Source organism: Sebastes umbrosus, chromosome 11 (genome assembly GCF_015220745.1).
Source record: "Sebastes umbrosus isolate fSebUmb1 chromosome 11, fSebUmb1.pri, whole genome shotgun sequence".
Lineage (NCBI taxonomy): Eukaryota > Metazoa > Chordata > Actinopteri > Perciformes > Sebastidae > Sebastes > Sebastes umbrosus.
The window spans coordinates 25,594,399-25,621,923 of record NC_051279.1 but is presented as its reverse complement, the minus strand read 5'-3'; the positions used below and the strand labels follow the sequence as shown (position 1 = coordinate 25,621,923).

General features: G+C 37.2%; 2 protein-coding genes across 4 annotated transcripts; both read left to right on the top strand.

Moving 5' to 3' along the window:
- Positions 1-2,500: 2,500 nt before the first annotated feature.
- On the top strand, positions 2,501-9,940 carry sri (sorcin). 3 transcript variants are annotated; one of them, XM_037783719.1, is made up of 9 exons: positions 2,501-2,837; positions 5,379-5,429; positions 5,549-5,618; positions 6,389-6,432; positions 7,640-7,787; positions 7,937-8,050; positions 8,482-8,540; positions 8,955-9,009; positions 9,055-9,940. In XM_037783719.1, exons 1-8 carry the CDS (start codon positions 2,796-2,798, stop codon positions 8,979-8,981), a joined length of 555 nt encoding a protein of 184 aa, XP_037639647.1. In that variant the 5' UTR covers positions 2,501-2,795; the 3' UTR covers positions 8,982-9,009; positions 9,055-9,940. The 3 variants fall into 3 exon arrangements, with proteins under 3 accessions (XP_037639647.1, XP_037639646.1, XP_037639645.1); XM_037783718.1 differs by having other exon boundaries at positions 8,955-9,006; positions 9,052-9,256; XM_037783717.1 differs by having other exon boundaries at positions 8,955-9,256.
- Positions 9,941-15,609: 5,669 nt separating this feature from the next.
- Positions 15,610-25,830, top strand: cmtm7 (CKLF-like MARVEL transmembrane domain containing 7). The gene is made up of 5 exons (XM_037783723.1): positions 15,610-15,883; positions 17,191-17,367; positions 19,328-19,426; positions 21,221-21,302; positions 21,773-25,830. The coding sequence occupies exons 1-5, from the start codon at positions 15,770-15,772 to the stop codon at positions 21,784-21,786; spliced, it is 486 nt and encodes a 161-aa protein (XP_037639651.1). The 5' UTR covers positions 15,610-15,769; the 3' UTR covers positions 21,787-25,830.
- Positions 25,831-27,525: the final 1,695 nt, after the last annotated feature.

Genomic DNA, 27,525 nt, shown 5'->3' with positions numbered 1-27,525 from the left:
ATTATTAATTAATTAATTAAATAAAAAAATAAAAAAATAAATACTAATGATCATCATCGTCATTTGAAGTTCAATAAGTCCTCGGACCTAAATACATCGACACAAGACATATGAAACATGGTTGTCAAAGGTAACATGATAATTAACGCGTTAGCGCGAATTCGTTAATTTCTTTTACGCATTAACGCAAGTTTTGATTTTTAGGTTGTAGTGGGCTCAGTTTTAAAGCTAGAATGAAGATACAAATACTACTAAGAGGTTAAATAACACTCCAAACTTGCGCTAAATTTTGATGAAAAAAAACTGGCATGTCCATTTCCAAAGGGGTCCCTTGACCTCTGACCTCCAGATATGTGAATATAAATGGGTTCTATGGGTACCCACGAGTCTCCCCTTTACAGACATGCCCACTTTATGATAATCACATGCAGTTTGGGGCAAGTCATAGTCAAGTCAGCACACTGACACACTGACAGCTGTTGTTGCCTGTTGGGCTGCAGTTTGCCATGTTATGATTTGAGCATATTTTTTATGCTAAATGCAGTACCTGTGAGGGTTTCTGGAGAATATTTGTCATTGTTTTGTGTGTTAATTGATTTACAATAATAAATATATACATGCATTTACATAAAGCAGCATATTTGTTCACTATCCATGTTGATAAGAGTATTAAATACTTAACAAATCTCCCTTTAAGGTACATTTTGAACTGATAAAAATATGTGAATAATTTGAGATTAATCACGATTAAATATTTTAATCGATTGACAGCCCTAGATTTTTATGGAAATGCGTTTTATGTGTCCAGTCTGAATGTGATATGTTGTTTTTTAATGGGCTATTTTTTATAACAGATTTTGCACATGCAAATCAAAGACAAATTTCTGCATTTTGCATGCAAAAAACAAGAAAGTATTTTTTATCTTATTCTATCTTATCTTATCTTATCTTATCTTAACTTATCTTAACTTAAACCTACCCATGGTGTAGCAGCAAGCAGCACGATGCTCTTCCTCTTCCTCCTCCTCCTCCTCCTCTTCCTCTCGGTGGCTCCCTGGATGTTGAGGCAGAAGACCCAGAGGAGGTCTGGTTGGCCAAACCCAGCAGTCAGGATACGGTCTGGACATCTCAGCAGCCCAGTGTTTGTGGTTGTCTTCCTCCCGTCCTCTTCCTCTTCCTCTCAGCTTTGCCTCTGAAACCAAACACAGAGACACAGATGGTTTTCCCTGGACCGGAGTCGGACACAACAGGAGGGACTGTTTGTCTCAGCTAATGATGTAATGCCTTCCATTAAAGGACCATGCCTATGTTTAGCATGCATTAAAATGTTTAGTACATATATTTTACTACTTTATTATTATTTCAGAACAAGCTGGAGTGTTTTAGATGTATGAATGTGGCATACTCACCTCTAAGACTAACATTGACTTCCATTGATTGAAATCAACTTTAAGATAATCCATCCCAGTGAACAACATGTTTGCTTTTATTTTTGTCAAACTTATCGTTATCTTAATTTAAGTGAAGGATGTGTGTGTTTGTATATTATAATTTAAAGCTTGCAACCTGAAATATAATAATCTGTAATATTTGGAGAATCCTGATGATTCAAGAGAGCTCCAGTTCTTTATGATCACACTGAAAGGGAAGTTTTTACACTGGTTTTATACTAGTACTGCAGTTATAAGGCTATGGTGCAATTGTGGAATGTAACTTAGTGCATTTATTCAGGTACTGTATTGTAACAGAGTATTTTTACAGTGTGGTGTTAGTATTTTTACTGTAACAGAGTATTTTTTATAGTCTGATATTAGTACTTTTACTGTAACAGTATTTTTACAGTCTGGTATTAGTACTTTTGCAGTGGGATATTAGTACTTTTACTGTAACAGAGTATTCTTACAGTGTGTTATTAGTACTTTTACTGTAGTAGAGTATTCTTATTGTGTGGTATTAGTACTTTTACTTTAACAGTTTTTACATTCTAGTATTAGTGCTGTAACAGAGTTGTTTTTTTATAGGGTGGTATTAGTACTTTAACTGTAACAGTCTAATTTTACAGTCTGTTATTAGTACTTTTGCAGTGTGATATTAGTACTTTTAATGTAACAGAGTATTCTTATTGTGTGGAATTAGTACATTTACTCTAACAGTTTTTACATTCTAGTATTAGTACTATAACTTTTTTTTTACAGGGTGGTATTAGTACTGTAACTGTAACAGACTATTTTTGCAGTCTGTTATTAGTGCTTTTACTGAAGTAACACTTTAAATACTTCTAACAGAGTATCTTTACAGTACGGTATTAGTATTTGTACTTGAGTAAGGGATCTGAATACTTCCTCCACTACTGCAGCTCAGAGTATTTTGTGTGTACATGTCTGCTCAGTGTTTATTACATTGTTTTCATTGTTGTAAAAAGCTCTAAAGGTCAGCTCTAATCCTATTGGTCAATCTGAGGTCATGTGGTCGCTCGCTGCCAATCAGAGAGCAGCAGTGAGGAAACCGGATCTGCAACAATTACCTCGAAGGTTTCACATTTTTTTGTGGTTGTTTTGTGGCTGTCGCTTTTCTCCGGGATATATCTACACCTAGACCCGCCTCGGTGCTCCAGGCTAATTTACAACACTTCATAATAATAATATAGTATATTATAATCTCAGTTTTCGGCGTGTTTTTGAATCGTTAGTGTAGTTTGTGCAGACACACCCTCTGGAGTTGAGGAGGCGTCACCGCGGCAGCTCTACATTCACACTCCTCACTGCTTTCATTGTTGTTTTATAGCATATTTAGTAATGGCATATCCAGGATACGGTGCTGGACACGGTGGAGTCCCGGTAAGAAAGCGTTACAATGTGATGAACTATCGGTTTAAAGCTGAAAAGGTCCCGGGACAGACATCAGACATCCGGTCCGAACAGGCCGGGAGTTGGTCCACTTTACTGACATGATGTGTTTAGTTTATAACAATACACAGAACAGCTGTATTATCTGTTTAAAGCTTTCTACTTCATATGCATCAGCTACATGTGTGATGATAACTGAAGTTATTATATTATTATAGAACAATAATATAATATGTTAAGTTATTATATTATTATAGAACAATGATATAATATCTTAAGTTATTATATTATTATAGAACAATAATATACTATCTTAAGTTATTATATTATTATAGAACAAGCTAAATGTGTGATAATAACTGAAGTTATTATATTATTATAGAACAATAATATAATATGTTAAGTTATTATATTATTATAGAACAATAATATAATATCTTAAGTTATTATATTATTATAGAACAATAATATAATATGTTAAGTTATTATATTATTATAGAACAATAATATAATATGTTAAGTTATTATATTATTATAGAACAATAATATAATATCTTAAGTTATTATATTATTATAGAACAAGCTAAATGTGTGATAATAACTGAAGTTATTATATTATTATAGAACAATAATATAATATGTTAAGTTATTATATTATTATAGAACAATAATATAATATCTTAAGTTATTATATTATTATAGAACAAGCTAAATGTGTGATAATAACTGAAGTTATTATATTATTATAGAACAATAATATAATATGTTAAGTTATTATATTATTATAGAACAATGATATACTATCTTAAGTTATTATATTATTATAGAACAATAATATACTATCTTAAGTTATTATATTATTATAGAACAATAATATACTATCTTAAGTTATTATATTATTATAGAACAATAATATGCTATCAGCTGACCAATGTTCTTTAACAGCTTCCACATTTTATTGATGTTCCCCAGCAGTGGAGGAAGTATTCAGATACTCTACTCTAGTAAAAGTAACAGTACTACAGTGTACAAATACTCTGTTACATGTTACAAAAGTAGCATCAAAATATAAAGTACCAAGAGTAGGCTACTCATTATGCAGAATAATATATATTATATTATTGTATTCTAATTATTGATACATTAATGTGTTCGTCAGTATAATGTTGCAGCTGGTAAAGGTGGAGCTCATTTTAATTTATATATTTTATATACTGCTGGGTTGCTTGTGAATTTACCACTGGGGATCAATAAAGAATTAACCTACAATAATATAATAATACCTATAATATAGTAATACATTATAATGTATTGGTTGATTACATTTTATATCATTAATCTGAATCTGGAAAGTATCTTAAAGATATTAAATAAATGTAGTGCAGTAAAAAGTACAATATTTCCCTCTGAGATGTAGTGGAGTAGAAGTATAAAGTAGTAGAAAATGGAAATACTCAAGTAAAGTACAAGTACAGTACAGTAGTAAATGGTTACTTCCCACCGCTGTCAAGATGTTACCATGAAAACAGTCCGTGGAAGAAGTATTCTAATATTTTACAACAACAATATAAAAATAATCCATTGCAAGTAAAAGTCCTGCATTAGTAATTGTACTTAATTCAAATGATCAACATTTTAAATTTAACTTTTCCCTTCTGTAGTGTTGTTGTTTGTTTTTATCTGCTGTTTTTTAACCTCATTAAGAAAAGTACTATTTAAATAAAGTTTATTTATATTATTATTATCATCTAAATTAACTTAAAATACTAAAATGAATAGTATGTATTGTATCATTGAACTATAATTACTGATGCAAGTAGTACTTGTAGTAGTTGGTGGATCTGGAGGTAATTTAAACTAAATTATATACTGTACTATAATGTGTCATCTTTATAAGTTGATCATAAGTTTAATTTGTAAGTCGTCAGGTAAATGTAGTGGAGTAAAAATATTGTTTGTTTGTTTTACGGGGGAAGGACAATAGGCTTCGGGGTGCGGAGGAAGGGTGAGGTTTCTTCTATACATCCTCTGAGGGAGAAACTAGATAATCAGATGATTTCAGGCCCGTTCAGTGGTCAACATGAGCTGACTGAGTCAGCGTTGGTGAACAATGTGAAGCATGCAGGCAGCTGGTATTGTTTCTGTGTGAGTGAAGAGGAGTTTTGTGCTGCTAATTCATGAGGTTTATCGACTCAAATGGTGCAGACAGCAGACATGTTTTCCTTTCTGCATCGGCTCCCAGTTGGTTAACAGGAAAGATTTTAAAACGATGGTTACACAGCTTCCTGTTTCATCATGTAAACTCACTTTATTTAACTTTTTCTGTCTCTGGACCTTCATCAGGGACGCGTAGTTATGAATCCTCATGCACAGCTGGTTAAGGTTAGGCGAGATTTGATGATGTTTGTAATCCTTATTCATGTGTGTCACCTTTAGAGCTGAAGCGATTGAATGATCCACTACTAACTAACTACTAACACTCTACCTAACTATCTTGCAGACTTTCTTGTGTCTCTGTCTCTCTCTCTGCAGATGCAGCAGCAGGATCCTCTCTACGGATACTTTTCATCTGTAGCTGGACAGGTAACACCAACCCCACAATACCAGACAATATTCTGGTACTGATGTTTCTCTGATCTCTGTGCAGTTTGCTGGTTGTTATCTAACTCTTCCCTTCCTTCTGTTGTCTTAAACTCTAACAGGATCAGCAGATCTCAGCGGACGAGCTGCAGCAATGCCTCACACAATCCGGCATCTCTGGCACATACAAACGTAAGAACTGAGACACATTTGTCAAGTATTTAATACTCTTATCAACATGGGAGTGGACAAATATGCTGCTATATGCAAATGTGTGTATATGTTTATTATTGGAAATCAATTAATAACACAAAACAATAACAAATATTCTCCAGAAACCCTCACAGGTACTGCATTTAGCATAACAAATATGCTCAAATCATAACATGGCAAACTGCAGCCCAACAGGCAACAACAGCTGTCAGTGTGCTGACTTGACTATGACTTGCCCCAACTGCATGTGATTATCATAAAGTGGGCATGTCTGTAAAGGGGAGACTCGTGGGTACCCATAGAACCCATATTCATTCACATATCTGGAGGTCAGAGGTCAAGGGACCCCTTTGAAAATGGCCAAGACAGTTTTTCCGCGCCAAACTTTAGCACAGGTTTGGAACGTTATTTAGCCTCCTTCATGACAAGGTAGTATGACATGGTTGGTACCAATGCATTCATTAGGTTTACTATTTTCATATGATACCAGTATCTTCAATCTAGCTTTAAAACTGAGCCCGCTACAACCTAAACATTACAAGTTGCGTTAATGGTGCCTTTTTGACGACACAACTGATGTTTAGAGACCAGGAGAGGGAGTCTGAGATCTGAATGTTATTCACAATTTCATTATTTTAGCAATAATGCAGCATTTTCCCACTAAATGTTTGACACGTAAATAGTGTTTTTAGATTAGTGTGGACCTGTTGGTAGGCTGCGTGCTCACCGTCTGTGTTTTCCTTTTCCAGCCTTCAGCCTGGAGACGTGCAAACTGATGATCAACATGCTGGATGTATCCTTCACCATCAACTAACAGGCCTGTTTCACACAACACATGTTGACTTGTCTCAGTAGGAAAAACACAGGTTAAATAGTTACTGTCACTGGAACACTTAAGGTACGTTCACACCAAGCGCGAAGCAAACTTTTTGCACGATTACAGACAAAGACAATGCAAAGAGGCAAATAGATGTGAATTTGCGCTGGGCGACCCAAAATATTGCAACTCGAGCGAGAAATTGGTGTGACACTGTGTGGTGAAAGCCTCTCAGCGTTGAGATTGTCCTCCTGTCGTCACTGACGTCCTGATGTTGTTGAATCTGAAATGGAGGAAATAAATCTTGTATGTGTCTGTGGTCACCCAGAGCTACGATAGTACATCCTATCTGTACAGAGACCGGACCAAACTCGGTGTAGAAACCACAGACTGTCTATGGTAGAAACAACAACGTCGCTGCCGTATTTATGCCTAGATGACTTTATGTTGAGTGTTGATGGAGCAGCTGCATGGCCTGGCACTGATCCATCCAAACTCCATTCAGAAAACAAGCATTTTAAAAGTTGTTTGCTTGTCGTCTTGCAGACAGACCTGACAAAGCCTGAATTCAGACTTTTTACTAATCAACATCATTATGTAATTATTTCAGCACCATTTGTATCTGTTTATTGATATTAAATCGCAGCACAATCTGTTTATTTTGGGTTCATACCGCAGTAGCGATGTGTGTCTTGCTAGATACAGTCAGTGCAATGGCCCTGTATGTGAATAGAGCTCGCCGCCGGGTGATGTTATGAACTCAGACACGACATACCTGGTACCAATGGATTCCTCAGGTTTTCTAGTTTCATATGATACCAGTATCTTCACTCTCACTTTAAAACTGAGCCGCTACAACCTAAAAATCACAAGTTGTGTTAATGTGTTAAAGAAATGACAAGAAACAAATTTGCGTTATTATCGCGTTAACTTTGACGGCCTTAAGTGACATACATTTATTTCTTTAATACTCCCTGTAACAGTACTATCAAGTTTAGTGTCTAGTAAACACTATTATATTAGTATGTAATCTGAAATAAACTCTAGCTCCGGAGCGTCTTATCACATAGTTACAGAGGATTTTCAGTGAGTTTAGAGACATTTGTCCTGGTGATGATGAGATCACGTTCGCGTGGTAAAAATACAACTAGTGATGGATCCTTGACTGACTGTGGTGTCTCAGAGGGACTACTCCGGCACTATGGGTTTTGATGAGTTCAAGCAGCTGAGTCAGGTTCTGAACGGCTGGAAGACGACCTTCATGTCCTACGACCGAGACCGCAGCGGGACGGTGGAGGGCCACGAGCTGCAGCAGGCCCTCACCACTATGGGTACGAGCAATCCTAACCCTCTCAAACCTAACGATGAAACAGATATTTATACATGTACTGTATAACTGCCAATGTCTGCGGAATAAAATCAAATATTAGGTAATTGCTCTCAATGTTAATGTCATTTATTTGATTATGTTCCTCTGCAGGTTTTAATCTGAGTCCTCAGGCCCTGAACATCATCATGAGGCGCTACAGCTTTGGCGGCAAAATCGCGTTCGATGACTTCGTGAGCAGTTGCGTAAAACTCCGCGCCCTGACTGGTGAGTGGGCGCATGAAAACTGAGACCGCTAGCATTTAAAGGGATAGTCCAGGTGTTTCTCAGGGAGGTACTTCTCCACAGTCAGTGTATTACCTACAAACTAACTGATAGATGCAGCGGTACACCAGCAACTCCTGTGTTCTGAGAGGTAAAATTACTGTTTTTGTCAATGGAGTCTGGTGGCTTTGAAGAGAGCATAGATAACAGCTTCGGTTCCCCGTCAGAAAGGGCTGTCTAAAAGATTATTTTAGGTGTTTAAAATCTGTTTTGCTGCTGCTTGTTTTTGCTTCGCTGTTAGTGTGAATGGGACATTAGTGTTCAAGATGGAGACGAAGACGTGGATATGTTGTGTTAATGAACAAATGCTCAGAATCAACGATGAAAGTGTTTAAAAAGTTGATAAAGTCGTCTGTTTTTCATGTGTTTTTTAGATCAGTTCCAAAGGAGAGACACAACCCGAACTGGCAGGGCCACATTTATGTATGATGACGTAAGTTTACAACAACTTCTCATTTCTAAAGCTGTGATGTCTCTTCTCCTATCAAGCACACCTGAGTCCTTCATAACTGCACAGGGGAACTGGCTGTTTGAATTCAGTAGCTAAATATATCACATGGATATAAAAGCTTTCTTAAACTCGACTCTCAACCTCAAACCACTCGTGCTAGCGCTAATCTGCTACCAGGTGTATGATGGTGATAGATTAGCTAGCTAATAAACCGACATTATCCAGAATCCGTCTGATGGATCAGTGACGAATTTATCGCTTCACAGGCTGAAATCAACTATAACTGTTGATTTTGTAAATAAAATCCATGCTGATAATCTGTCTGCTGCCAAGACAAGACTGCTAGTTGGTTGATGGTCGTACAGTAACACTGGATATATTTCTCTCTGTCTCTAGTTTATCCAGGTCTCCATGAGCGTATGAAGAGGAAGAGACTAAACAGAGGGGACACACCAGCCTTTTAACATCTACTCCCATTAACAGCATTAACTTTCACTGTGTATTTTGTATTCTTTGTTGTCCAAAAAGGGTTAAAATGCCACTTTCACATTCCATGTTATTGTTTAAACAAAATAATGTGTATTGTAATAAACTGATAACAATATAGTAATCCGTGTTAGCCCAATGCTAAAGCTCTGTGTTAGCCCATAGTGCTGGCCGTGTGTGAACATGTATGAAATAAACATGTCCACCACAAACTGGTGTTTGGCTCCTATTTACTCCCTGTAGGTGTTTATTTGTTTGTTTGTATTTTTGAGGTCAGATGCAGAATGATTTTAAACATGGAAACAAAATTACAGTGAAAATAAAAACCCTAACTTGTCTGTTAAATTTGTGTTAACCTCCAAAGTAGTTCTTGTCAGGTTAACCACTGTCATAAATATATGTACAATTATGTAACGTAGTAATGTCGGTAGTCATAGCAACAATAATTCTGCTTTATGCTCTTAACAAGTGGATCTAACCTGACTAATAGACATATTTCATCCACTGATAACTGGCCATGATATAATATAATATACATAACATCACATCACATAAACATAAACTTAACTATCTCGCGAGAGTTTCCCCAACTTGTGGGTTCCCTTCTAGATACTACCTTTTTTACAGAAGACAATAGGAAAAGAACAGGTGTAAATAATAATTAAATTAAATGATGTGTGCATTGGTTTTTGGCCGTCTCCATCTTGGTTTTTGCTGATAAGGTGTCTGTGACCTGATCTGATCTGGATGTGAACGATCACCTTGTTTGATCTTATGGAGGTGTTAAACTGATGTGAGACACCTGTTGACTGCTGAGTCACATGAGGCTACATGTCACATTGTCAGACCGGTTCCCACTGCAGTTACAATGTAAAATAAAAATATTCGAAAGATTATTAATATGACTCTACACTCTGTTTCTAATGAAAAGGTGTTCCTCATTTTTTGTTTGTTTTCCTACGAATGTCCAGCAACACGTGTCAATTTACACTCCAGTCTTTTCAAAATAAAACTACATAGTTAGGTTTAGGAAAAGATCGTGGTTTGGCTTATAATAACTCGCAGCGTAACTTAAGTACGGAATTTACGCAACAAATAAATTAAAGTTCATTTCTTCAAATTGATTTTTTGGGATATATATGAATTACAGTGCATTACAGCTACTAACGGTGTATGAGAACAGCCTGCACACAGTGTTATTATTCCAGCCTGTAGAGTTTAGCTGCTGTATGTGTTCATGTCCTCCAGCAAGGGGAGCCACAGCTCGACTAAACTGAACTCCACAGACTCCACCTTTGTTCTGGTTCTGTTGTTCCTGGTTTGAGCCCCTCAATTCAATGAAGAGACATTTAAATGCTACAGCAAACAATGATTTTTCCATGGATGGATTATAGAGCAGGACTATCGGACTGAGGCTGTGGGCCCCAGGGGTCACCCGCCCCCCCACCCAGAGCCTAATAACAACATTACTTGTTGGAAGGTCAAAAGGTTCTGTGAAAACAAGGGATGTGCCATTCGCTGGACACTGAGCTAAACGTGTTGCTATTGTCAATAAATGATCTGGAAACTTGTTTGATTACAGCCTGGAAATTATTATTTGATTAATTATTTAGGACAAGAGGGAATAACGGGGAAACAACTTTGTTTTTAAGAGAGACTTAGAAAAACAAATTACACTGTGAGTATTCTTACTAAAAGTGCCTAAATATTGCAGAGTACACTAATATGATAACTTGACAGGTAAAATGGAGAAAACCAGGTCACAGTGTTGACACACTTTGGGAAATTAAAATTTGAAAGATTTTCTATTATTAAAAAATAAAATAAAAAATTCAATTGTATTAATGTTATATATAAGGGATAATGAACAGGGAGCCGGTCATTGTTGTGAAATAAACCCTGACAGGTCTTGCATCACTCTGAAGGGGTTTATTTCACAACAATGACTCGCTAGCTGTAGATTATCCTGATTATTACACAGTTACTTACTTGAGAAATCAATATTTTGACGCCAGAGTCCGACATCAGAACTGCGGCCATAGCAACGGTCTGTTATACATAGCAACGGTCTGTTACACAGAAATTACAGAATGCTGTGATTGACCAATCAGAATCAAGTATTCAACAAAACTGTATAATGATATGTAATATCTCATATGGAGGTAATGTTTAGTTTGCTGCATACTGACTACAGCAGGGAATGCTAATGATGATAATGAACACAGTATTTGAAAAATTGTACATGCCCAAATTTGGGGTGTTAAAGTCATTATCAAGGTCGAAGTTGGCAGTATGTGAATGTTTGCCTGCTTCACTCAGGGCTAAAAAAACAGCATAATTTCTCTGAACTAAATCCCTAACATGAAGCGTGTTTGTGTTTCTCAGATATTCAACCGCTTCAAGCACAGCGCTTTGAAAACCCCAATGGCCTCTGTGGTTTGGTGAGAGAGCTGCCGCCTGTGGTGCAGCTGAGGCTTTTACTGCGGCGCGCTCACCTACATGTGACACTGAAACTGAAAGACCTGATAAACACCAGCGGTGGAAGAAAAAGTACTCAGATCCTTTACTGCAGTAAAAGTACTAATACCACACTGTGAAAATACTAAAGGTAAAAGTCCTGCATTCAGAATCTGAAAACTTATCTTCAAGTTTTAGTTCAGAAGCTGCTGCAGGTCTCAGTTTCACTTCCTGTTGCTGAAGGTATGTATGTGTGTGTGTGTGTGTGTGTGTGTGTGTGTGTGTGTGTGTGTGTGTGTTTAACCATGTTATGGCCACAGGATGTGGTTGAAAGTGGGAAGCACTCGTTATACGTTTCCATGGTGACAAATTAAAGCTGTTAAAGAAGTACCTGCTGTGGTGGAAAATAACGTCTCTTTTCAGTACATCTCTGCTGCTCTGCAACACCTTTTAAACGTCCTGCTTCAGCTGTTTAATAACTCTCTACTAACTATATAGTCCTCTGCTGTCTGAATATATAGTGAGAATTATTATTACACCCTGTATAGTGGACTCAAAGTGACCCACAATGCATTGTAACTCGTAGCTTAGCCCACTACACTTTCCAAGTAGCTTCCCCAACACTGCTTGTTCCCTTATTACATTTTGTAGAGCTGTGTTAAGAGATGGTGAGTCCGCCTGAGCAGCCAAGAAGTAAGAGAACCTCAAAAAGACTGTATTTAACTGTAGCCTTAAGCCGGGTTTCCACCGAAAATTCCCGTGACTTTTAGTCCCTGAAACTACTTTTCCAGGAACTAAAAGGTTCCTTCAGCCCTCTGTTGTCTGTGTTTTCACCACGGTCTAAAGACCTGCTGTTACTTCCCACCTGTGTTTGCGCCCAGTCTTCCCCGTCTTCGACTGGCCCCTCCCCTTTCTCGCCTTTGGTTCCAGCCGGCAATCAGCAGTTTGGATGATCCACTATCTCAGAGTAACTTCGCTAATTTGTGTGTGTAACGGTTAACTCGTATATGATATATGCACTCGTTCAGTGGTTCTGTGATCTGGGCAGTAGGGTTAGTTATTTATCAGTACATCCATTCCAATAGTTCGCACCATATCCATCCATCCATCCATTTTCTTCCTCTTATCTGGGGCCGGGTTGTGGGGGGCAGCAGGCTAAGCAGGGAATTCCAGACGTCCCTCTCCCCAGCAACGTTTCCCAGCTCTTCCTGGGGGACCCCGAGGCGTTCCCATGCCAGACCAGATATATAATCTCTCCAGCCTGTTCTGGGTCTACCCCGGGGCCTTTTACCAGTTGGACGTACCCAGAAAACCTCCAAAGGGAGTCGTCCAGGAGGATACTGATCAGATGTTGATCCACCTCAGCTGGCCTCTTTCGAAGCCATACCACATGTAGTGTTTTATTGTCTAGTTTCTTTCGGCCGTTGTTGGCTGGAGGTAAGTACAGGGTTTATGGCTGGGTTAGGAAGCGTGTTTGGTTGTTTGTTTTATGGTTTGGCTATTCATTGGTTACTGTTCCAATGATTTCACTATATATAATCCTCTACATCGAACTCCATAGATAGTGAGTGAATGATTTCGGACACAGCCTCACTGTATCGTGAGATAAATGTCACTGAAGGTTAAATCTGACAACTTTTTTATTTTATAAGAAATTTGGCTTGACATGGGTTGTTATACTGCAGTCTTGCCTTCTCTCCTCAAAGCTGCAGTTTAAATTATTCATGAGAGCTTTGAGAGCGTTTAAATCAAAGATTCAGGAGGCTCATCCAGCTGCTCAGCACTCTGGCTCATTGTATTTCAGTGATATACCAACGAGGGCTGTCAATCGATTAAAATAGTTAATCGCGATGATTGTCCATGACTAATCGCAAATTAATCGCACATTTTTTATCTGTTCAAAATGTACCTTAAAGGGAGATTTGTAAAGTATTTAATCCTCTTATCAACATGGGAGTGGACAAATATGTTGCTTTATGTAAATGTATGTATATATTTAATATTGGAAATCAATGAACAACACAAAACAATGACAAATATTGTCCAGAAACCCTCACAGGTACTGCATTTAGCATAAAAAATATGCTCAAATCATAACATGGCAAACTGCAGCCTAACAGGCAACAACAGCTGTCAGTGTGTCAGTGTGCTGACTTGACTATGACTTGCCCCAAACTGCATGTGATTATCATAAAGTGGGCATGTCTGTAAAGGGGAGACTCGTGGGTACCCATAGAACACATTTTCATTCACATATCTGGAGGTCAGAGGTCAAGGGACCCCTTTGAAAATGGACATGACAGTTTTTCCTTGCCAAAATTTAGCATAACTTTGTAGCGTTATTTAACCTCTTAGCCGTCATCCATGGTTGGCACCAATGGATTCCTTTGGTTTTATAGTTTCATATGATACCAGTATCTTCAATATAGCTTTTTACTGAGCCCGATCAACCTCCAGAAGTTTGATTGCATTAATGCGTTAAAGAAATTAGTGGCGTTAAAATGATTTTGCATTAACACGTTATTATCGTCAGCCTTAATACCAACAAATAATCTCTAAGATTTCAGTAAATTTGGGGGAAACACAGACGTAAATTAATTTGGTGTGGCTGTGGCTCAGAGGTAGAGCGGGTAGCACACCAATTGGGAGGTTGGTGGTTCGATCCCTGGTTCCTCGTAGCTGTCCGGCCCCTAATTACAAACTGGAACCTTTCAAAATAAAAATCTCACACACACTGGACCCAGAATGTATTTGACAAGCTATGTGCTGGAACAGTCTGCCCTGTATTCAGTGTGTGTTGAGAGAAGCATCCTGACAGCAGCTCTCTGTTTCAGAACAATCAGTGTGTTTTAAAGCTGAAGCTCTGGAAGCTTTCAGCCTGCTGCTGCTGCTGCAGTGTTTCCTGATGGAGACCACACCTCCACCTCCACAGACCAGTCAATACTGACACACTCCACCACCATGACAGCAGAACACACAGGATGTTCACTTCAAAATAAAGGCACGGAAACCCTGCTCCCCAGTGAACACAACAACTAAAATAAGACGGTGAAGCCGAATACATTATGTGAAATGACAGATCAATATTTAAAGTTTTTGTGGTCAGTATCTGTCAATAATTTATTTCCATCTCTAACTGGTAATGTAACCAGCATTCAGTGTATTTATGTACTTTTTTGGAAACACGTTTAGTTTTCACGACATTCTTAATTGTTTAGGCTCCAACAGGCTTCACTGATTTATATTTATTATTATTATTATTATTATTATTATTATTATTATTATTATTATCATTATTAATAATGATAATAATAATAATAATAATGATAATGATACTTGCAAAACTAACACTTTTCCTTTTAAATATGTTTTTTTTATCATTTACATATATATGTAGGAATATATATATATATATATAGACAGTATATGTATATTATATTATTATATATATATATATATATACACACACACTGTATATGTAAATGATTTTATCATTTTATTTGCATCTAATATAATAATAATAATACTTGCAAAACTAACACTTTTCCCTTTAAATATGATTTTTTTTTATCTTTGATATATATTTATATATATATAGTTAGTTAGTTAGTTAATTAGAAAATCAAGTCAAAACTTAAAACTTTTTTTATCACTTTTTTGTTTAAAGCTTTTAAAAAAGAATAATTACTATATATACAATTACTATATATACACACTTTATTGTTATACTTTATTGTGTTAATACACATCGTTGATACATTTCCACAAGTTTTTCCCAATTTTATCGTTCACCTACAGATAATAATAATAATAATAATAATAATAATAATAATAATAATAATAATAATAATAATATATAGTTTATTGTGTTCATTTATTGTTTTTACAAATTTGTATCTTTCACCTACATATAACACAGTGCATACATAAACAAACAAACAAAAAACAACTTAAACATATTTCATATATATTCATAAATATCTCATTACTTTTATTTTATATATATATATATATATATATATACACTTTTTATATAATTATCAACCACTTAATATATTATACTAGAGCTTACCCATGTCTTTTATTCTGAAACGTCTCCCCGGAACCCGTCTCTGTGTATCCGGTCTGCCTTGACGCGGGTGTAACCGTGTAGCCGTAGCGTAGCGACAGACGGTCTGGTACCAGTCGACGGTGACTCTCTCCTGCAGTCTAACTCTTGTAAACATTGATATCTCCCGTGTGTTCTACCGGCGCTGTTTACCGTCAACATGTCGCACACCGTCATCACCACAACCACAACAACGACCAGGACGTCCGGTGACGGTGTCCTGAACATGGGCTACACCCGGACCATCCCGGGACTGCTGAAGATAGGACAGCTGGTGAGAACACATTAACACAGGTTATAACACGGAGTGTACCTGGAATATAACGGAATATAACGGAGTTTGTTCACACCGACACACCGGGACGCGTCAGCTGACGTCAGCCGTTAGCTTCGCTGTTTACACCATGCATGTATTATGTATTAACACGCAGTTTCTATGGAGACAGGGAACTTTACCTTTTAAGGAAAGGTATTAAATTCAGGATTATTTACATGGAGTCTGGCTGGTCATGTTGGTGATGATGTAGTAGTGGTTTGAACACATGATGACATAAAGACTGCTGTGCTGTGGTGGGAACAATTATCAAGTAACATAACGTTACTGTACTTATATATAACAGACATTTACAATAACAATATGTGTTATGTATATATATATGTATATATATATACATATATATATACAAATTAAATGAAAAGAGCTGTACAGTGTAATGTGCAAAATATTGATTAAGAAATGTGGATTTGGAGACTTTTAGGTCCAGTGTTTAGGATTTAGGGGGATTTATTAGCAGAAATTGAATATAGTATTCATAACTATGTTTTCATTAGTATATAAAGGGGCTGGGGTTGATACAACTATCTCCTGATTCAATACTATCACGATACTTGGGTTCCGATTCGATATGTATTGCGATTAATTGTGATTTTTTGTTAACTTTTTTAACACTAGACCATGAGACAAAGTTGAATCATATACTTCTAGGGACTTTTACTTTGGAAAATATCTAAATTAATCCAGTGAAAATGTTTTAATTTTAGCATGTATTTAGTCAGAGATGTCCTGAAGTCAAATATATCTTTGGATTTAACATGTGAGGGTGCAGGTCGTATCCACGCAGACCCTCCGCCGTTTTCTACTTTCTCGTTTTGGCTCGCTGCGGTTTGTTTTGGTTGAAGGATACGGAAAAGATATGACGTCAAGCTACTCAGACTACATTAATAAAAGCGGTAACTTCTTTCTACCTCCACATAGACTCAAATGAAGCAAATAAATTGATTCTTGCATTAAAAAATCAATTTCAAAATCGTAATAAAAAAAATCATGATACATAGGTGAATGGAACATCAGGATTTCCTGCAGCGTTTTATTTCACTTCTGCTTTAAAACTCTACAGGAAATCCTGATTTTCAATCGCTGATCTGATGTACTGACATACCATCTACAGAAAGTGAATGAGTGAAAAATGTCAGACACTGAGAGCAAACACTGTTTTATGACAACAAGAGAGCATCAGCAGGTTGTTCCAACATCCAGGGTTCAGTGTATTAAAAGTCCCGCTGTGATGTTTTTCCTTCCAGCTCGCCCTGCTCGTCGCCTTCCTCTGCGTCCACCTTGCTCGGGGTTGGCCCAGCTGGGCAGCGTTCCAGTACTTTGTAGTGGTGACGCTGTGGTTCCTCATCGCCTTCTTCATCTTCCTCCTCATGCACCTGTTCAGGCTGCAGGCGAAGATGCCCTGCATCAACTGGCCGCTGACGGTGAGCAGAAAAATCCCTCTACACAGCTGTGTACAGAGAACACATCCTCCTTCAGCAGGTTTATCACTTTAACAGTCTGACTGTTTGTTACTTAACAGGAAGTTCACTCAAAATGTGTCTGTAGGGTTAACGAAGGAAGGAAGCTTCTGTAGTGAGTAGAAAGGTGTTAGCTTCATCTCATAAGTTAGGTTCTTAATAAAGATGCACTTCCTGATTAATAACACTGAATACCACACCAGCTCACTGTCACTAGTGATGTCACCAGGGTCTGAAATTCACTTTTTTCACTGTCTACCACAGTGGCAGGCAAGCCTTTTTTTTTTTGTCTGCCACTTTTGACATCTCTGCGCTAAATGAAGGAATAACATTTTAGATCTGATGTCATTCAATGTTTGATATATTTTACATATAAAACATTATATACATGGTAAATTACCGTGTTCTAATTACACCATAGCTTCAGGGAAGCCCTGTTTTTTGGGTGATGGGAGGGTACTGTACACAGTACTGTACTGTGCTTACCGTCATCTATAGTGGTTATTTGCATAAAAACACACAATTCAAATAATTATTTAAATATTTGCTTTGATTAAAAAAATCTTAGCACCAGCTAGAGTAAGTAAGTTAATCAGGTAATAATTCTCTATTTAATATCTATTTTATATTGCTGTGGAAACATTCCTTCAAACAACTGGATCTATTCAAGTTTCTCGCCAAAAACTTAATTTTACACGATTACATTTGACGATTTACATGTCATAACTACGTTGTAATTTACCTTCACCCAATTGTCATTTTACTGAGCAGAGCATGAACGCCTCACAATATAACTCAATGGAACCTCCGTTAACGTTAGTAGCTCCGTTATTTAACCAATCAGGACTGTGCCGCCCACCAGCTGCTAAAAGGGAAAGTTACTAACTTTCCTCCTGCTGGTTTCAACACAGATTTGTTATTCACAGTGTCGCATTATCAGGGAAAAAATAGGGTGCGTCCCCTCAGGTTTAGTAGCGCCATGCTTTTGAGCGCTTTTTTTCTTCCCGCTGTCACTCTGGTCCCAAACAAACAGAAACGTTATACAGCATGCGTATACGACATTGTGCATGCGTACCTGTCGGAAAGCATTTGAGGCTGTGGATATCTTTCCAGCTAGTTTGTGTTCGTGCAGTAGCAACTTTATCAATTGCAAAAATAAAATAACAGGACAAATGTGGTTATTGTTCTGCAAGACTGAAACACTTCTCTGAGACGTCACACTCTTCCTGTTTGGATATTTCTTTATACCCCCGCAACAACGTAGTCGGGGGTATATAGCACTCCGCGTGTCCGTCCATCCGTTCTTTTTTTTACTTCAATTTTGTTTTCGGAGTAGATCTCGAAAACTATTTCACTTTCACACGTGAGCTAATAACAAGCTAGATTGTGCTCAATACATTAATTCCATTAGTTCCAAAAAGGCAAAACCCTTGGCTCTACTTTAGTAGGGGTTAAGCAGTGAGCGGGAGTGTGTGAGTATGGGAGTATGTGAGCTATGCTCACTTTGGCCTTGTTACCTGGGGCTAATTATCCAACATAGTAACTTTCTCTCTCAGCTCCCGTTGTAATTTGAGATCATAATGGCTCCAGAAAAATGTGTAACCAAATGCTGGAGTTTATTCCTGGTGGGTCAGACTGACATATTGTAATCCATAAAAAAAACGTGGTAATGTCTCTTTCTTATCGCAGTAAGAGTTGAGGGTTTGGGTCCACCTCGTTTTAGTTAGTTGATTGTTGAGGAGGTGAAACAAAGTCTGCAGGACGTCAGCGTGAAAGTTAACCCACCACAAGTAGACAGTTTAACCGCAGCCTCACACATTCAGGGTGATAATATGATGTTGTGAAGATAAATAATGTCTTGGGGTGTGTTGATTCCCTCTCAGTGACTTTGATTAAACCCTTGTCTGTCACTCTGCTGTTTCAGGAGTTCTTTCATTACTCCGTCGGGACCGTCCTCATCTTAATCGCCTCCATCATCGCTGCTGTGAAGAGCGGAGGAGTTTCAGCACTGGTGGCCGGATCGGTACGTAACCACACAGACTCTGGGATACTTGGGTGACCTACTGAGGACTATAGACAGATAGATAGACAAATAGATAGACATATAGATAGATAGATAGATAGATAGACAGAAAGATAGATAGATAGATAGATAGATAGATAGATAGATAGATAGATAGACAAATAGATAGACATATAGATAGATAGATAGATAGATAGATAGATAGATAGATAGACAGAAAGATAGATAGATAGATAGATAGATAGATAGAGAGTCTGTTAATAAAGGAAACATCAAGAAGAGTGTGCTAGTTCTTCATCAGCTTTCCTTCACCGTTAATTGTCTATAAAACACAGGTAGATATTCAGGAGTAATGTAGATGTATAATATTTAATCTAGAATAGGGCTGAACAATTCAGAAAAAATATCTAATTGCAATTATTTTGGCTATATCAGATGGAATGACAATTTCTTTCATCATTACAAAAAAATATATTAAAGTAAATATGGTGTGATTTTTGTGGGGATCTGTACCAAACAAAGATGTTCTCTTAAGTCTGTAGAATTTGATGTGTATGCCAGAACATCTCTGCAGCACCACAATATTTAATTTAAAGTGCTATTTTGACACACATTTCACCTTTAACAAATATTACACCTCCTGTGATTAGAAAATTGCAGTAGGTCATATTGCAAAATTTTGATTAATTGTGCAGCTCTAGTTTTCCTGTTTGCTGCTGGAGAGAGTGCTTTTATTGGTTGTTGACAATGTTTGCGTCATTGAACTTAAGATAATATTAAACTTGATTTTATCGGAACATCAAGATGAGAAAAAGACAGACTGAAGACAGCTTTGACTGAGTTTTATGATCAACTTACACTAAATGATCAAGATCACGGGAGCGAGCCACAACTCAAGCAAAACTCTCCCGATTTAATCCCGATATTGGAAATATGTCTGTGACAGTGAAATCGCTTGAGAAGTTGTTTTGTGTAAAATCGGCATTAGTTGAATTGCCAATCAGAGGGATTTCTTTCACCGACCACCTCAAAAACTAGGGCCACAGACGCTCACCGACAGGCTGACATTTGTGTGTCGTTTCCTTTAAGAGACAGACTTGCTGCCGTCTGTCATACTGACCATAGACCAGCTCTCAACCTCCCTGTAGTCTGAGCTATCACCAGTTAGCACAAGCTGCTAGCGCTGTTTGAAAGATAAAACTGAGGCCAGGGATTATTTTTCTGAAGTGGACTGAGTTTGCTCCTGATGATGCACCAGAAGAAGCCAGGAAGTATTAGATCCCAGGTTGAGAATGAGCTTTCACAATAAGATGTGGCCACTAATCAGAGTCCAGAAACACATCAGCTGAGTAAACAAAGCAGCATATAAAGGTTTAATTTCAGTCCAGCAAAAACTTTGTTGTCATTCTTTTATTTAGTTCAAATAAATCGAATTTGATTTTAAAAAGTTTTTATACTGATTTGCAGTTTGGTTTGATGTTTGTGGTTCCTGAAAGCAGAGGCAGGGTGAGACCTCTGTCTGACCGCCCTCCACGCTGAAGCAGAAACTATTAAAATCCCGTCGGGAGTTGCTCCGTCCTTCCTGCTTCTGTCCGTCTGTCCTCCCTCTAATTACACAGGAAGTCACATTGACTTTTTCACTGATAACATTGTTCGTCTGATTCATCAGAAATCAGAAATCTGTTTTTGTGTTGTAATATTTTATAGATTAAGACTTCTGTAGTCAAAACATGTAGTAGGATGTGAATGTGTTCATGCTAACATGGTGTGACCCTGTTGTGTTTTTGTTTGCAGGTGTTTGGGTTCATAGCGACGTTCCTGATGGCCGTTAGCTTGTGGACGTCTTACAGCGTGACCTGCGGCCCTCATCAGACCGGTACGTCCCATCATGCACATGGTTTTTATCATTTCATAGGTTTTATATTTGATGTTCTATTCGTCTTGTGTTAAAACTGTTAAAACATGTACAGCGTTTGATAGAAGAGAGACACTGAGCCTCACTGTGTGTGTTGGTTTCAGTGAGGAATGCTAACAATGCTAAAGGCGCTAATCAGCCATTGAGGGGAACTGATGTCTGAACCAGTTCTAATCCTAATCAGACATCTGAGCCACGTTCACATGATGACACTTCAATTCTATTTCAATCCTTCCTTCTTCACTTCTCTCTGTTTCTCCTCCCTCCATTCCTCCATATCTCCTGCACCCTTCCATTCTTCGTCCTTCTATCCTATCTACCATCCTTCCCTTTTTTTCTCCCTCCTCCCTCCTCCCTTTCCTTCCTCCTTTCCTTCCTTCCTTCCTTCCTTCCTCCCTTCCTCCCTTCCCTCCTTCCCTCCTTCCCTCCAGGTGCAGCCGTGTAAGAAGGCTCCAGGTGGCTGTGAAGGCAGTTTCCTGTGTCCTGGTCAATTATCTGCCTAGCAACCACCTGGATAATTAACCTGATGGGATTATATTTCTTACTACAGAGGTAAAGGAACAGCTGATCATCACGGTAAAACCCTGACAGGACCGTAGTTACAGTATTATCGGACTTCTAAAGTCACATTTTCATGTTAAAGGTGCTCCGTCACATTTTAACCATCAATGTATCAATAGAATCAGTATCAATGAATGACAATCCCTCACCTGGTTTTGTTGTTTCGACTACATTTCCCATCACCCCCTGCTGCTTCCCACCCTGACTTTCCTTCCCAGAAAAGGTAGACATGTTGGTTTTTAATTTCCCCTCCTTCCACCTTCTGCTTTCAAATATTTAGAGAAGCTTTTTAGAGAAGTTGAAACTGTGTTAGCTCTAAAAGAACAGTGCCCTCTTCCTGTTGTGTGCCATAAAACAATCCTGACGATTTCCCGCCAAAATCTCACAGGTCAGCTCGCAGTAGCAGTCACGAGTCGCCTCTTTGTTGCACTTCCTCGGTGGTTTACAGCACCTAGCTTGATTTGCTCGATTCATAATCAAAAGTCTCATTCATTCCAACTTTTTTTATTCTACTTTTAAAATTCCTCAAGCTCAGTAAAAAGCAATCTGGACCACGGATGCATTAAAATCTTTTTAAAAATCCCTTTTCTTAAATGCCCAGAAATCAAATGATGCACAGTGATAGCCTGCTATGCTAATTGTTGCTAGCACACTAAAAATCATTATTCAAGGCTTCGTCCGAAATCTCATACTATGCATAAAAAGTATGCAAAAACGACATACTTAATATATGTACTATCGTTCAACATACTTTGGTGTGACTAAACAGTAGTATGTATCTGAGCAGTAATTTAAGTCGTCACTTTCTGACAGCCTCCTTGACGGTTGGAGACGTGTAACCATGGTAACCAGTGCCAACCTCATGTGACCAAAACGATGGTTTGTGAGAATCAAAGTCTGAATTCATTTAAAATATAAATATTACGCTAGAAAAGTGAAATCGTATACTTACAGTTAAATTGAAGCGTTATTGATGTTACAGAGCTGTCCGTCAACATCTGTTATTAACGTTGTCGTCTACCGCAATGCATTGTGGGATATTTATTCCGCTGTGGTGTCCAGCGTTGCATACTGTAATATTTCACCGGAAATAGTATGCAATTTGCGCACTATTGGTTCCACACTAAGGTTTCGGACTTACTAAAATATCCCACATACTGTCTTAGCTACTAAATAGTATGTTAGTGTGGAATTTCGGACGCATCACTAGTGTGTTAACAAACATTAACAAGCTAATATTTTACAGAAAATAACTTGCATGCTAAGGACTTTGTTAGCATGCTAAAAAATAACTCAGGGGCTAATGTGTGCTAAAAAAACAAAACAATAGCATGCTAAACGATTCTGTGAATTGACACAAAAGTAAACATTAGCATGCTAACAATGCAAACAAACACAAAGAAAAGTGCTTTATCTCTCTGGAATTAAAAGCTAAGTCTGGTGATAATTTATATTTTTGTTATTGTCAACAAATCCTGTGTGCAGAACCAAACCAACAATTATATCCTGAAATACTCACTAAATTGGATTAGATTAATCGGCCACTGAAAATAGTCCCCAACAAATGCACTATTTCCTCCTGTTTGTTTGATAAAAACAACAGTGAGCAGCTGTTTTAAACATGAAACTATATACAGTATTTGTGTTTTTAAAGTCTTCCGTAGGAACCAATGGGCTTGGAGCTGAGGATTGAGGATTTGGATCTGCACATGGGATTTGTTGACAATAAGAAAAATATAGAATAACACCAAAGATATCCTTCAAACAGTAATTTCACTACTGTGCTGAAAATAAAAGGAACCATTGATTTGAGATAACCATCAAGTGAACTAAATCTTCCTTTATGTGGGTGCGGCAGTGACGCCCATGAAGCATCACATTAACTTCCCACAGTCAGACACACTGTCTGCTGTGGAAATCAATTTTCTGTTAACTTCAGTTTAGTATCAAAGGACAGCATTTATTACAGTTTCACCACAATATGCTGTTCTTCCTGTTTTTCCTCTCAGACGGGACATGCACGACTGTCCTTGGTGCTTTTAAAAAAAACAAAAAACTGTTAAATGTTGAATTTAAATTCAATCTGAATTTTCAGAAAGCACATCAGTAACAGTTTTAAATGATGCCAAAAAAAAGAGAGCAATGTCTTCATTAAAGTAAAAATGTTATTATGATTTCTATGAAGCCAGTCGGGGTCATATGGTAGAGAACATTACTGGAAATCTGTTTGCACGGACTAATAAACTTTATGCACATATTAATAAAACGTGATCAACAAATTAATAAAGCGTATAATAAAACATTGATGTTAATAAAGAAAACATACACATGTATTTTGTATAGATTGTACAGATTAATATGTACTAGGGCTGTCAATCAATTAAAATATTTAATCGCGATTAATCACAAATTAATCACACATTTTATCTGTTCAAAATGAACCTTAAAGGGAGATTTGTCAAGTATTTAATACTCTTATCAACATGGGAGTGGAAAAATATGCTGCTTTAAGCAAATGTATGTATATATTTATAATTTGAAATACAATTTACACACAGATTAATCAAATGTACACACAGATGAATAAAACATTGGGCAGATTAACAAAACATGCCTACAGATTAATAAAACGTATGCATGAGTTAATAAAACATGTACCGATTAATAAAACCAACACACGGATTAATAAATGTACAAACATTAATAAACCTTAAGCATTACAAAAATACTAAAAGATGCACAAAAATTAATAAATGTACACAAGGATTAAAAAAACAGTTACGGGTGAATTTATATGTGAATCAATAAATTGTATGAAGACATACAGATAAAAATACAACATATGCATGGATTTATAAAATGTATGTACAGATATGCATCTGGCATTCAGATTAAAAGGAGATAAATATAATTGTTTTGAAAAAGCTTTAATGTAATGCAGCATTTAATGTCATACCAGCTGAATAAAAGCACAATATGTCAGAAAAATTGTGAAAAAACTATAAATATGCAGTGTGCTGCTGCACATAGAAAACATTAAACAGACACAACAATTCTGTTTGACTGTTAAAGCACAAAATATCTCGATACCTCTCCTGGTGTGTACTTTATCCTTGCATGTTGTAGTATTTCCACCATTTGTCTGACTTTGATTATCAATCTGTGCTTTTATTTAGTGAGTGTAAACACTTAAATAATCTGTGTGCACGGATTTCCACATCATATGGCCCCCGGCTCCGTAGTTTTCTGACCAATCAGAGTATCTGTGCCATTAAACTGAAGTCTTCTTAATAGTACACAGATGGTTAGAAGTAGTGGATTAAAATGCAGTTTGTCTTTTAGTTCTACAAACATTTCTGATGGACTAAACATTTGATAGAAGCTAAGTGGTGAAGCATAATCTAGCTATGTTAAGTTAGCTATAGCTAGCAAGTTAGCTCTGTTAGGTAGCTTGAGAAAATGGCCATGTTAATATACGATCATTTCTCCATAACTAGGGCTGGTTGTCTTTTGAAATCTTTAGAGGTAAGTGCAGATACGACGCAGATAGCAAAACAATAAATTGGTGCAGGAATGAGTCCTAAAACCTGGAAATGAGTGAGCATTTTAGCACTTCCTGTTCCCTTGTCTGAAAGTCAATGGGTTTTTAGTTAGATGCCTGAAATAAGGTCTGTGGTTAACACAAGCTGAAGAGATTTTAGCGTTTTGTTGTACGACATAAAATAGATCAATAAATATCCCACTCGTGAATTTTGAAACTTTTATGTGTCTGAAAAAGGGCGGTTGCTAACAAGTACTACTAAACATCATCACGCCGACTCGTCCTCCTTTACAGCCTCGTTGTGTATACTCGCGCTCATGTGACCGTAGAGTAGTTAGTTTATAGCTTCACGTTAGCTTTTAACTTCTGGTGATTGCATTCACACTTCAGAAATCATAACGTATAAGTATCATAAACATTTGTTTGCCAAAGACCTTATTTTCTGCAGTAATCCAAAACACAATGGAAAAATCCCATTAGCTTTTTGTCGAGGGAACCGAGGAGATGCTAACTTCCTGGTTGGCCTACAAAAATACGTCATCACTGCAGTAGTCTAGTTCTGAAATGTTTTCTAAACATAAGCTGCTGCACAAGAACTTTGTCTAAAATTGGCAAAATATTTAACTTAAATAAAAAAATAATAATTCAACAGGATAATGACATAAACATTCGATGCCAACTTTCAATACTTACGAAAGTTTTCATATCCAAAAACAAGTAGCTAGTCAGCTAACGTTAGCTTGTTTGCTCCCTACAGTTAGTTTGCTATCAAAGGTTAGCTCATTAGCAACAGAGATCTGAGGTGTAGGCACCACTGGAATACACTTGATGATTGATTTTATCTGAACTGCGTTGGCATTGTGTTGTTTAGTAGCTAGCTAGTTTTACTTTACAGTAAAAGTAAAGTTTCAGTAACTGTGAAAGACGATTGATAGGAAGGAACGATAAGGTAATGGCAAAGTCAAATTAAAACTACTCTTGCTACCTAGCAACATCATCATTTGTGTGGGGAACCATATAATGAGTGTGTTACAATAGAGAGGTGAAGTCCGGTGGAAGTCATTATGTATCCAGGTCAGTACGTTAGCTAGCTTGCAGACCTTTTGACACACAGATGTCAGGGCCATTTCAATTTTTATCAGAGTTCTTTTATGCCGTTGAAATTGACCAGTTAGCTAATCTATGGAAAATATCAAATCATTTCTGCAGCTGGAGCGTCTCTTAGTGATGTTTGTAGAATTAAAAATCCTATTTAAATCTGAGTGTTGGAAGACATAGAGTGGTCTGTTAGTGAGTGGGAAACTTTCCTGCCATTTCTTGTTCCAAAACTCTTGATGATGTGAAACTGAACTCTGCTTTCAGTCAGCGACGTTAACCCTCAGATTACTGCCTTACTGTTAATCAGATGCCAAAAAAATCTTAGTGTGATGCTTCAGATTTTGCACTGAATGTGTTACATTTCCTCTGACGATTCATGTCTAATCGGATTAAAATCGAATGTTTCACTTTGCCTATGACCATGTGGAAGTTTAGGTTTACTGGACAAATTACAATGAATTTAAATACAGATTATTGTGTTACTTCTGGTGCATCCCTTAAAGCTCCTACACACTGTGTGATAACAGCGGTCCAACAGCTTCACTGCATGTCACACTGTGAGATACCTATATATATCTTGGTTAAAGCACGTCAGATTGTGCAATGAATGTCGAGCGTTACGATGTAAGTAGAACAAAAAAATGCACAAAACTGACCCATGGAAAATCTGCAGAAATACATTCATAGGAGACCTGATCCGCCATGGAGCCGATGACAGTAGGACCGTCACTTTTTTCTAAAATTGAGTTCAAACAAATTCACATAACCCTATCCTAAACTCCATCATAGAATTGATGTTGTTTATTCACGGTGTCTCTGCTGCCAGTCACAAGCTTAAGTTACTGCAAGGCAGTTTACATTTTACAACGTTAGCACATTAACACCCATACTTTTTACCATTTTTGTAAAGTTTTCCATCAGTGACGTTGAATCCAAAATGCTTTCATGCATTATTTTTCGGATAGTTTGGATCAAAGAGATCTC